Here is a 12,942-nt window from a genome sequence, read left to right on the forward strand (position 1 = left end):
TTGCTGCTTTGTCCTGTCCAGATTTAAACAGGATTGCTTAAAGAGAACTACTAGTAGCAAAAAAGAAATAAAATAATCCAATAACCTCTCACAAATCCTTCTGCTTAGTGTTGACCAAAGCAAAGCTTTCTATTTTGAGCAGAATTTACCTTTTTGGATGGACTTTTCTCCTTCTATAACCAGAGTCCTTTTTTCCTGCCTGTGGCTATCGAATGTCCAGTAGATGTTGACCACGTAGCCACTGACCTGTCAAGGCCAAGGACACAGAGCCATCAGCTCAGCTGGTGCACACAGGGAACCAGGGCTACTGTCAGACCCCTGACAGTCCTTGCATTGTATTTTCCATCCCAATTAAGAGCCCCAGGGCAGTCTGGGAGCAGGAAGAAATGATTTTGCACGAAATAATTGGTAATTGCAATGCTTCAGCGGGTGACAAATTCTCCCAGCCTCTATTCGCCATTTCCCCAGATCAGATGGAAGGGGAAAAACTCCTACCTTGATATTCGTGGTCATTTTTAGGCTGAAACTTATGGAGTCCTCAGTGTAGCTCTCAATGTGGATGACAGGGGGAGGAATGACTGGGAGGAAAGAGAGAAAAGACATGTTAGCACAGCACAAAGAAATAAAAATATTTCTTGAAAGGGGACAGATAAAATACAGATTTTTGTGTTAAAAGCTCCCAGAACAGGACATCCCAACCTTGCCTAAGCCAGTCCCCCTCAGAAAAGACACTGATTTTTAACTCCAGCACTGAAAAGCTGCTTTATCTGTGCCTTGCTCAGTGCAGGCTGGAGCTGGAGGGGTCTGGGCAAAGGGATTTCCCTCTGAACTCAGCAGGGTGAGCTCCTATCCCAGGAAACAGCTCCTGCCCTTCCAAGGAGCTGCTGAGGAGCATCAGGAGCTGTTGGTGCTGAGCCCTCCTGCAAAACCTGAAGTCAGAGCTGTTTCTGTTCCTTCCACCTCTGTTTTTCTAACCATCAGGTAATTCACATTATCTGGATCCTGCACTTTGAGCAGCCTGGTGTTTTCTTTCCCTTCTTTCATCTGCCAAATTAGCTGACAATTTTGATGCAGGGACATAAGTTTGGATGGAAAACTTGGCATGAATACAAACGACTTCAAAAGGCTTTTCTTAAAAAGCAAAAACAGGTTGGGAAGGAAATGATTTACTGTGCTGTTTGAGTTTCTCTGCTGCGATGTTGTGATAGTTCTTGGGAGCTGTGGTTGTTTTTTATGGTCTGAACCTGCAGGAGGAGCCACAATAATTGTGACCTAAGAGGGAGAAGGATGAGCCAGCATCCTTTTAGAGTGAGAGTGATGGAGTTGGTAATTTCTTGTCTATCTGGAGGCAGAATTTGGCCTACAAAAGTCTGAGGGAATCTGTCTGCAGCTTGGGAGAGGGAGGACAGGCTCCTGCTCAGTTCCAGGGCATCACATCCATCCCCTGTGCAAGGAAGAGGCAGTGACCCCCTCCAGAGATGCCACTGAACTCTGAGGCAGCTCAGGATGAGAGAAAAATTCACTTTTTAGAGGTCATTTTCAACAGCAAAGCTGTGAAAGGCTCAGCAGGGAGAATAAAGGGCAGGGAGGTGGCTCTGGATGCTGCTGATGTTTGAAGCTGCTCCTCTGCCTTGTGGTCACCCAAACAACTTTTACCTTTGCCTTTGACCGTGGTGATGGACTTGGGTTCACTCCAGTTTCCCACCCCTCGGCTGGTCACTGCAGCAACCTTTGGAAACCAGAGGGAGAGGGACCATGAGCAACATTTCACAGTGCAAACAGAGAGAGGAGGTGAGAGCAAGGTTACAGACCTGGCGGGGCTCCTGGGAACGGGACTTGGAAGCAAACAATGGCTTAATTACTCGGCAATAAAATGCTTAATGCAGAGATAAAGCCGAGTGCTTAAAGTCAATTAAAGGGATCTAAGAGGAGGGAGGTGCAGCCTCTTTGCAGATAACTGCTCTCTGATGGGATCTTTGAGGAGCCCATCGAGATAAGGAGCTGGGGACTCCATGGGCCATAAAGTGGGTGAGGGCCACGCCAGGGAAGAACATGCAAGGCCTGAAATACTTCCAAAGATTTATCTGGGGATGGGTTATATTGGGAGGGAATAGCATGGGAGGAAAGAATAACACAGATTTGGAGGAGGGGACTCATCCCCCCTCGCAGTGAACTTCCCCAAGAGCTCAGGAGGATGGACAATGGCAAAGCACTCATTTCCCAGGGCTCACTGTGCAGACTTCTCATTTCCTTTCCTTATTACTTCTGTCTATAATTACTCAGCCTCTCCCCTGTGCAGACATTCCCCACAGGCAGATCTGCTTCTTTTCCCACTGATACACCAAGGACCCAATTTATCTCTGGCCCACATCCAGTGCAACTGCAGTGACATTGGAATGGGCAATTAGCAGGGAGGATTTTGTAATCCAGCCTGGCCTTGTGGGACAAAGGAGCAAATCAAGGGCTTGGAACATTAGCAGTGGTGGTGTGGGTTGGCATTAAAGGGCAGGGCTTTAACAAGATTTTTATTTTTTTTTAATAAAATATTTTTTTTAGCAAGTTTTTGGCTGTGCAGGACTGAGGCCACTCAGGAATGAGAGTTTACTTAGAGGGAGCTTTGGAAATAGTCATTATGAGAGGGAGCTTTGGAAATACTCATTATGAGAGGGAGCTTTGGAAATACTCTGAGAAAGAGTTATAGAAATACTCTGAGAGAGAGTTTTGGAAATACTCTGAGAGGTCTGGAAATGTTCCCTCTGAGAGGGAGCTTTGGAAATACTCACTCTGACTGTGTAGAGAGTGTTGACCTGCAAGTTCTTGATCTCCGTGTAGTTCTTGGTGGTTCTGAGGGATGACCACTCCTTGGATCCACTGCTGCTGTATTCCACCTAGGAGCACCAAAACAAGGCGTGAGGGCTCAAAAATAGCACAGGTCAGCAGAGAGACCTGTTTATCCCTCTGAGATAAAATGCCAGCAGAAAGAAACACAACATCTAAGAAAGAGAGAAATTAAGAACTCCAGGGCTGTGGTGCTGCCCACAGCATGTCTTCTCCCAACATGCTTGATGTTCCCAGCAGATTTCCTCCACAAAATATCCCATTCCAGGCCCACCCCTGTGCAGCTGGCTGTGTGCTGGTGTCCCCATGTCCCCAGGGCCAGCAGGACTCACGATGAATTCCCGGATGAGGCCGTGGGCGTTCACGGGGGGACTCCACCAGCCCAGCACCACACCCTCAGCTTCTCTCTTCAGGGACAGCTGCAGGTTCAGAGGAGCATCTGGTACTGGTGAGAGAAAGAGAAATATTAGTGACAGTCACAGTGGTGGAAAAGCAGCATCTCCCTGAAAATCAGGGCAAAGGGCTGGATGGCCCTTTCTCTCCGTCCAGTACAATTCTAGTTCTGGAATGTTCTGCCCAGGGAGGTGGTGGAGTCACCATCCTTGGGTGTGTTTAACAAAGCCTGGATGTGGCACTGGGTGCCAGGGTTTAGTTGAGGTGTTGGATTTGATGATCTTGGAGCTCTCTTCCAGCCTGGGGATCTGGTGATTAATTCCCAAGCCCAAGGAAAGACCTTTCTTGTTCACAGCAGGGATATCTCTACTTTTCAGCCCTATGGCATTCACATTCCCTGAAAAAATTTCTCTCCTGGGAAGCTGAGAAGCCTCAGAGAAAAGGAAAACAATTCTTATCTCATTTGCTTCTCCTCTGTTTTGCTTGTGTGGAATGTGTTTGGAGATTGTTTCATTGGATTTCTGGTTTGAGTTTTGACTCTTTGGCCAATCAAGGCCAAGGTGTTTTTTGACTCTGGAAAGAGTCACGAGTTTTCATCATTATCTTTTCAGGATTCAGTATATTTTCTGTATTCTATAGTATAGTATAGTATTTTTTAGTATAATATAGTATTATAAATATAGTATTATGGTATATACATTAATAAAGTATATAAAAATATATTAATAATAACACAATAAATAATATATTGTAACATATAATTATATATTATATTAATATATATAATCTATTGTATATATACTATATTAATAGTATTATAGTATAATATAGTATTCTGAGAACATGGAGATATATTATGAGAACATAACATAGGATTATAAATATAGTAATAACAGTATTATAGTGGAATATATTAATAGTACATATAATATATTATTAAGAATAATATAATGTAATTAATATATTGTAATATATGTAAAATATAGTAATTATATTAATAAGATATGTAATGTATATATATGTTATATATATTAATAATATTATAGTATAATATATTATTATATATAATATTATATAGCATAACTAATATATTGTAGTATATGCAATAATTATACTGATTATAATTATAATGATCTATATATAATGTATTGTATATATATATGTTATATATAATACATTAATAGTGCTATAGTATAACAGTATTCTGAGAATACGGAGTCAGATGCATCATTCCTGCCTTGGCTGGGGCATTCCCTGCAAATACAAAAATACAATTCATCCCAAAGCAGCACAAATCAACACAATTTAGCACCAGTGTGGCAGGCAGTGGTGGCAGCAGCAGCTGTGCTTACGTCCTTCGGGCACCCTCAGCGTGATGAAGTCGTTGGTGTTGTAGACCCTGCTCAGACACTGCACCTGCACCTTCACCTGGTAGCTGCAGTCGGGCTTGAGGACTTTGAGAACGCCGTTGGTTTTGTTGCTGTGGGTCTCCAGGACCTTCCAGATGCTCTCCCCGACCATCCTGAGGGACAGAGCCACACATCTCCCATCAGGATGGGCTTTTTTTTTGCCATGGAACATATGTACTTATCCCAAAAATGGAACCATTTCAAAAGGTTGCTGCTCGTTTTGGTAGTGCCACAACTGCAATTTGAAAAGATGCTGCTGGAAAGTCTGAACTAACCTCGCCTTGGTGACTTATAAGCCCCTGAGCTTTTCTGTAACTCTTGTGCTCAAATTTATTACCTTTGTTCTTGCTGTTAATGGTCCCACAAAGACAAGGCCCAAGTGGAAAAAACAATGAATATAACCACTTTACTGCCTGAGTACATGGTCAAGGAGAAAACCAATGCAATTTGTCACAATTCCTTCTGGGTGCACCTATTTTGTGCCTCTTTTGCTACCAAATATTACATTTTCCAAGCAGAACTTGATTAAGGAGCTCTCAAAGTTTCAGGCCTGATTCTGTGCAGTTTTCTGCAGTAAATACAGGCACACCTGTGCTCATGCTTGTCCTCTTTACCTGCCACAGCAGCAGGGAGGGATGAGGTACCTGTAGTAGATGTTGTAGACACAGGAGGCTGAGGACATCCTTTTTGGCCGAGCCCACGTCAGGGTGACAACCCCAGAGAAATCAGCTGTCCACTGCAGGTTCTGCACCTTGTACACGATTGTGTCATCTGAGCAGAGAATGGGAAAAGGGGATTAACTACAGGGAAACAAACCCTGTGCCCAGGAGAGAAACAGGAGCTTTGTTTGTGACACCGACAACAGGGAAGGCAGGGACAGCACTGACTGAAGGGGTGTCTGCACGCTTTAAATGAGATGTGTGATTTATCCTGGGCTCACAGAGGGCAGATCAGAGCAGGGATTTATCCCTGGTGCTCTGAGTTCTACCCAAAATACCTTTATGCTGCATCAGGCAAGCATCCCCTTTCCCCTAAGGAAAGAAAGTGTGGCTGCTGATGAAATAATTAGGAATTTTGGGATTGTGTGAGTGCAAACTGCTCGCTGCCACCCTTCTCCTGCAGTGATCAGTCTGTGCTGTCCCTGTCACCATCCAGGCCCTTTCTTTGTGTGTTTTCCCTCATCACATCTTGTGCTCAGCAGCAGGACCAGGCAAAGGCTGGTAATTCAGGTTTGGGGCTTGCCTGGACACAAACTCTGTGGCTGAATCACTGCCTGACCTTCTCAGAGGCATTTGGGGGATAAAATCACCGTGGAACCCAGCCCAGGAGGGAGGTGCTGATCTGAAATGTCCCAAATCCATGTCCTGCTCCCACCAGGTCACTCCCTGCTCTCTCTTTGTGTGCCCAAATCCCTCTGTCTCTGGAGCCCAAATCCCACTGTTGTGGTTTGGCTCTGCTGGGATGCTCAGCTTTGGTGCTGAACAGAAACCAAGCAGAGCAGGGGCAAATTGCTGCTGTTTTGCTTTCCCCAAATAGCTGGAATTAAATCCAGCAAGCACATGGGGCCATGGACAGCATGGCAAGGCAATTTTTCCAAGGGAAAAGGAATGGTTTGGTTTTCCCTTGGTGTAGCAGCTGAGTTGTGCACCTCAGCAGCTCCTTCCCCCTCCCCTGACCCTGCCAGCCTCTCCCAATCAATATTTAATTAAAGAACTAAACCTGATTGATGGCCAGCCCCCCCAGCAGTTCTGTGGGGGAGCTGCTGAAGCTCATGGCTGGCTGGAGGCAGTGATCAATCCCTGCTATCAGGGTGGGCTCTGTCCCTCTGCTACCACAGGAACACCAAGGGATGGCAGCAGGGCATGTGCCACATCCCCAGGGTCACCTTGCAAAGCAGGGCAGAGCAGGAGACTCATTTCACCCGTGGGCTGTGTAAAATTGCCAGTTTTGCTCCTATCCATCCTAAAATGATTTTATTTTTTTTCCTGTCTCTGAGGCTGCTGGAAGACAAATTGTCAGTGCAGAAGCTGCTGGGAAGTTTGTCCCGGCTGGTGATAAATGCTTGGACAACAGAGGCAGATAAATGAAGGACGTTGTGAGGGAAATACCACACATCCAGGAGAGCACATCTGTGTGCTGACAGGGAGCAGGGAGTGAGGCATGGGACAGGGGATGCTGCTCACCTGTGCAGTTCCTCTCATCGCTGCTGTCTGAGCAGTCCAGGTACCCATCACAGCGCTCCGGCAGCAGGATGCAGGCCTCCCCATCCTCACACCTGAAGCCATTGGGGCAGGACAGGCTGCTTGGAGTGGCTGAAAAGAGGCACAACAGGTCAGGACTGGAGGCAGGGAAGTTCCCTCGGCAGCACTGGAATGTTTGCAGGTGGCTGCATGTCAGGGATGGAGCTCAGGCCGGTGTGGCACACTCTGGAGTGTGGCACACTCTGGGGTGTCTCCTGCTGGCTGCACCTTCAGAGGAACCTGGAGCTCATCCCATGAAAAACAACAACTGGACTAATGGGAATAGCACCCCTTGGACTTTTTATCCTTTTTTTTTTTTTTTAATTTTTTTTTTTTTTTCTGTAAAGGATTTCTGTTTTCTGTAGAGGATTTTTTTCCTTAGAGGCTTCCCTGTCCTCACTAGTCTCGGGTTCTCTAGCTGGTCAGACTCTGAGATATTTTAGAAAGTCTCTTTTCTCAGCTCAGCATTCAAAAGAGTCAGAGTTCTTTAGCTCTCATTCTCAAGGTTGTTTATTGTTTCTTATCTATAAGATTTTTTCTCCTTTCCAGCTGAGGTCTGCTCAGCAGGACAGTCAGAGGCACTCTGCCTACCTCAGAGGCAGTGTTATCTTTTTATACCCAAAAACTACCTGTACAATATTTACCATAACTTCCCAATACCTATCACCTATGTTAGACAGTGAGCTTCTACTCTAAACCAATCCAAAAGTGCCACCACCACAGCAGAAGATGGAGGCCAAGAAGAAGAAGAAAGGCTGGACATACCCAGATCCCTCCATATTACCCCCGAACCCCCATTGTAAAAACCCCAAAAATCTATTTTTTCACCCTGTGATAAATTCACTATTATTCTACTTAAACTGTCATGGCTTGTAATTCTTCATATAAGGTTGGTAATTGTTTTTTTCCAAGGGCTCAATGAAAGGCACAGGGGTCTGGGGCTCTGTGCCAGGGTCTCTGAGCCCCCTGGCAGGGGTTTGAGCCCTCCAGGACACACAGGGATCTCTCCAGGAGAAAGCTGCAGGCGTGCCCCGGTCCCTGCCCGCACTCACGGCAGCTCCTCTCGTCGGTGCCGTCCTGGCAGTCCCTGACTCCATCACACCGCTTCCAGTTGGGGATGCACTTGTGCAGCTGCTGGCACTCGAACTCGAAGCGGCTGCAGCGCCCCGGCAGCGCGGGGGACGTGGCTGTCGCGTTGGGTCCTGCACACAGAGACAGAGACAGGAGAGCTCCAGGGCTGGCACCGCCACCAGGAGCGAGCAGCGCTGTCCCCAAGCCCCGACTCCACTAGATGGCAACCTCCTTCCATCAGCAGGTGGATGGGGATGACGCCTTGGCCATCCTCTCTGCTGACTGCAGAGGGCTGGAAAAGCCTCGGCTCTGCAGGGAATGTGTAGCCATGATATTTTCTGAAAAATCCTTTCCTTAGGATTTTTTCCTCCTGAGAAGCTGGGAGGCCTCAGGAACAAAATGTAAACAATGGTTATCTGCTGCTGTGGAATGCAACAGGTGCATCTGGGATTGGTCTCATGGGGTTGTTTCTAATTAATGGCCAATCACAGTCAGCTGTCTTGGACTGTCTGGTCAGTCACAAGATTTTGTTATCATTCCATTCTCTGATGAAATTCTTTCTTCTATTCTTTTAGTATAGTTTTAATATAATATATATCACAAAATAATAAATTAGCCTTCAGAAACATGGAGTTAAATCCTCATCTCTTCCTGGGACCCCTGTGACCACCACCACAGGAATGTGCTGCTCTGGAGCACTGTCTCAGCTGGTGGCACTGCTGGAGGGTGACCCCAGAGCCAGGGGACATTTCACACCACAAATAAACCCTCCATTCCAGCCTAATCAAAGCCTACCTAGGATCACTCGCCCTATCCATCCTCATCATCCTCATATCCACATACAGAAACAACCAATGGCCCTCAATCTTCATAAAAACCACCAAATCCTGAAAATTATCAACGACGCCTTAATTGACCTCAAATATCTCAACATGACGAAACTGATGTGATCTGGGAGAAGGGAAGGGGTGAGGGAGAGGAGGGCTTACTTGGGGTGGGACAGGCCTCTTCATCAGAGCCATCGGAGCAGTCCTTGTAGCCGTCACACACCCAGCCGTTCATGATGCAGGCGCCGCTGTTGCAGCGGAAATGGTTGGGCAGGCACGTCGGGGGGATCAGCGTGGTAATGGGATGAACTGGAGAGCCTAAAAATACACCAGGGACAGCTGAGCTGAGCTCCTGCTCCTGTGTAAGCTCCCTGCTGGCTGAGGGGGAAGGAGGTGAGGCATCACAAACCCAGTGTTTTCACCTGCATGGTTTCGGTGTTCAGGATATCCAAGAATACAGAGTAAAAGGGGCATGGAAGTGCCCTCAGGGGGCATTTTGGGGGCTGTGGGGAGGCAGAGTGATCCTTCAGCAGGTCCTAGTCCCTGTCATGTCCGTGTCAGTGTGTCCTTACCCTCGCAGTCCCTCTCATCAGACCAGTCCCCGCAGTCGTTCTCCTGGTCGCACTTCCAGCGGTTGGGGATGCAGTGCCCATTCCCACACTGGAACTGGTAATACCGGGAGCAGTTCGGGGCTTCTGTCGGGTTCTCTGGTGAGGAGAGGAGAGTCCTGTGAGCCACAGGGGCACCTCAGCACAGCTCAGAGGTGGGAGCATCACCTGAGCAGCACAAGCACGTTCCTTCCTCATCATCCCCAGCACTCCCATTACTCCCAGCCCTCACTCTGTCACTATCACTGTTTTGTCTGTGTTCTTTGTGGCCAGACACTGTCACAGACAACTTCTGTAAAAAGTCCTTTCCTTAGGATTTTTTCCTCCTGAGAAGCTGAGAGGCCTCAGAAACAAAATGTAAACAATGATTATCTGCTTCTGTGGAATGCAACAGGTGCATCTGGGATTGGTCTCATGTGGTTGTTTCTAATTAATGGCCAATCACATCCCAGTTGGCTCAGACTCTCTGTCCGAGCCACAGACCTTTGTTATTCATTCCTTTCTATTCTTAGCTTAACTAGCCTTCTGGTGAAACTTTTTCTTCTATTCTTTTAGTATCGTTTTAATGCAATATATATAATAAAATAATAAATCAAGCCTTCTGAACATGGAGTCAACACTCTCATCTCTTCCCGCATCCTCAGACCCTTGTGAACACGGTCACAAGACACCATCCTGATCTCAGAACCAGAGCAGGATCCACCAGAGCATGGCAGAAATGGAGGAGCAAACCCTGCAGCTCTGAAATGAGGCTGCAGCTGCCTCGCCTGGCTGGGTACAGCTCCTACAGCCACCCAGGGAACAGTGGTAAATATTGGGTTTGGCTGCAAACTGCCTGTCTGCTCAGGGCTGGCAGGCTGCGCAGTAAATATGGTCACAGAGGAGTCAGTCAAGCACAAGATGTGCCAGGTTTTCTGCAGGCTTCACTTCACCTGCCTGCAGCAGGAGGGAAACTACACCGATCTGCAGGTAGGACAGGCTGTGATGCGCTACACTCACACACACACGAGTGAGAACATGAGGAAGACACTGCTCCATGCTCCTGGAATCCAAAGGAAGCTGGAGCTGCAGTGGCAGAAGGCTCTGGGGGTGCTGCTCACCACAGTTTGCCTCGTCAGAGTAGTCACCACAGTCATCCATCCCGTCACACTTCCACACCAGGCTGATGCACACCCCGTTCTGGCACTGGAAGCTGAACTGGTCACAGGTCCGGTGGAACTCGGGATCCTGGGCTGCAGGGAGAGGTTGGGTGTAAAGATCAGGGGCTTCAGGAAAGCTTGAGCAGGAAGGAGCAAGCCTGGATTTCTAAGCAGCTCTAGAGCCATCTCTTAGGAGAGCTGGCATCCCTGGTACCCTGGCTCTCCCCAGGGCTCTGTTTCCACGCTGTGCCCACCCTCCCCTGAGCATTTGTGACACTCACAGCACCCAGCATAGCTAGCATCCCTGGTAGCCCACCCACAGCTCTGTTTCCATGCTGTGCCCACCCTCCCCTGAGCATTTGTGACATTGGTGACACAGCACCCATAGCTGGCATTCCTGGTACCCTGGCTCTCCCCAGGGCTCTGTTCCCATGCTGTGCCCACCCTCCCCTGAGCATTTGTGACACTCACAGCACCCAGCATAGCTAGCATCCCTGGTAGCCCACCCACAGCTCTGTTTCCATGCTGTGCCCACCCTCCCCTGGGCATTTGTGACATTGGTGACACTCACAGCACCCATAGCTGGCATCCCTGGTACCCTGGCTCTCCCCAGGGCTCTGTTCCCATGCTGTGCCCACCCTCCCTTGGCAGAAGTGTGACACTGGTGACACTCACAGCAGCCAGCGTAGGCGGCGTCCTCGTCGGAGCCGTCGCGGCACTGGACGACGCCGTCGCACACCATGGAGTGGAACAGGCACTGCTGCCGGTTCTTGCACACAAAATCCATGTAGCGGGTGCACAGGGGCTCTGCGGGGACGGGGCAGGACAGGGCGACGGGGCTGGCACCTCTGCTGTCCTTGCAGTGTCACCCACCAGGGGCTGTGCGGGTCTGAGCGCAGCTCAGGGAGGGTTTTGGGGATTTACAGAGAGTTCCCGACACAAATGGTCTGAGCTGTGTCCCTGATCCTCACCAGATCAGCCCTCAGGGTGGGCACAGGCACCAGGAGGGGTTTGGTGCCTCCCTGGCAGTGTCCCCCAGGCTGTGCCTTTTGCTGACCTGCTGATTTCACAGTGGGCCCATGACTGCCCATTATCTCCCAGGGCTTTACTCCCAGTGCAGTAAAGTGCCTTTACTGCCATTCCTGGCTTGGGCAGAGCAGAAAAATAAATGCAGCTTTGCTTTTTTACCAGCAGAAAGCTGGTTCAGACAGTACCTAATATGCTTAAACTACATATTTTAGATTTTCTGGATAAAATAAGACAAACCCCTGGCTTTTTGAAACCTTTTCAAAAATTATTTTTTGAAAGCAAAACCTGGGTTTTCCCTGAGCCTGGTACCCACCACAGTGCTGCTCGTCCGAGGCGTCGGAGCAGTCGCTGATGCCATCACAGTGTTTGCTGGTGGGGATGCAGGTGCCATTGGGGCACTGGAAGCCGTTGCACTTCTTCTCTGAAAGGCAGAATTGGGTGGACGTTGTGCGTTTTTTTGGGTTTTGTTATGGTTGTTTTAATTAGCGAAAAAAAAGCCAGGGTGTCTGTGGTATTCAGATGCCTTCTGAACAGAAAGAAGTTGTGAGACAAGCAGAGAAGAAGGGAAATACAATTCTTATCTTGCTTGCTGTGCCTGTGTTGTGCTAAAGTAGAATGCAGTATGGAGATTGCTTACCCAAAGTGAGGATGTTTTGCTCCTTTGGCCTATCAGGGCCAAGAAGTGTGTGTGATAGTATTCATTTATAGAAATTATATAAATAAAAGAATGATGATATTCTATAAATAAAATAATCTATATAAATTATCTAAATAAAAATATTATAGGAATAGAAGAATTATAATATTATATAAAAGAATATAAATTACATAAACAAAATGCAATAAAAATTAATTATATTATATACATTAAATGATTTGTATAAATTATATAAATAAATTTTATAAACAAAATAATTATGATATTATGTAAATAGACTAGTTTATATGAATTATATAAGAGAATTGATATTGCATAAATAAAAATAATTTAGATAAGCTATATAAATAAAAATATAAATAAGAGAATTATTGTATTAAGTAAATAAAAATAATTTAGATAAGTTATCTAAATAAAATAATATATAAATAAAAGAATTACACTATTATATAAATAAAGTATTTTAGATAAATTATATAAATAATTATGATATTATACAAATTATATAAATAAAATGTTAATTATTTCATCATACTATACACATCCCTTGGTATGTATAGTATGATAAAGTAATTAATTAGCCTTCTGATACCCATAGAGTCCTCCTCATCATTCTCTGCCCTTTGATTTACAATAGGTTTTCTCTGCACTGTGACTGCTTTTGGAGGGGTGTGGTGCTCTCCCCCTGAATTTGCCGCTGTTTTATCTCAGTGGGAGTGCAGAAATCCCT

At 46.6% G+C, this 12,942-nt stretch overlaps 1 protein-coding gene across 1 annotated transcript in view; it reads right to left on the reverse strand.

Annotated features, from left to right (window-relative positions):
* The window catches only part of SORL1 (sortilin related receptor 1), a 47,911-nt gene that overhangs the window by 12,114 nt on the left and 22,855 nt on the right, over positions 1 to 12,942 (reverse strand). Inside the window, exons 26-39 of the mRNA XM_059488246.1 lie at positions 11,868 to 11,975; positions 11,201 to 11,332; positions 10,487 to 10,618; positions 9,351 to 9,485; positions 8,941 to 9,096; positions 7,933 to 8,082; positions 6,824 to 6,952; positions 5,285 to 5,411; positions 4,584 to 4,753; positions 3,171 to 3,283; positions 2,784 to 2,888; positions 1,657 to 1,729; positions 496 to 578; positions 150 to 246 (exon numbers count right to left, since the gene is read on the reverse strand). Coding sequence (XP_059344229.1) covers positions 150 to 246; positions 496 to 578; positions 1,657 to 1,729; positions 2,784 to 2,888; positions 3,171 to 3,283; positions 4,584 to 4,753; positions 5,285 to 5,411; positions 6,824 to 6,952; positions 7,933 to 8,082; positions 8,941 to 9,096; positions 9,351 to 9,485; positions 10,487 to 10,618; positions 11,201 to 11,332; positions 11,868 to 11,975 — 1,710 coding nt within the window. The remainder of the gene's footprint in view (positions 1 to 149; positions 247 to 495; positions 579 to 1,656; positions 1,730 to 2,783; positions 2,889 to 3,170; positions 3,284 to 4,583; positions 4,754 to 5,284; positions 5,412 to 6,823; positions 6,953 to 7,932; positions 8,083 to 8,940; positions 9,097 to 9,350; positions 9,486 to 10,486; positions 10,619 to 11,200; positions 11,333 to 11,867; positions 11,976 to 12,942) is intronic.

The sequence above is a fragment of the Ammospiza nelsoni genome, chromosome 24 (assembly GCF_027579445.1).
Source record: "Ammospiza nelsoni isolate bAmmNel1 chromosome 24, bAmmNel1.pri, whole genome shotgun sequence".
Taxonomy (NCBI): Eukaryota; Metazoa; Chordata; class Aves; order Passeriformes; family Passerellidae; genus Ammospiza; species Ammospiza nelsoni.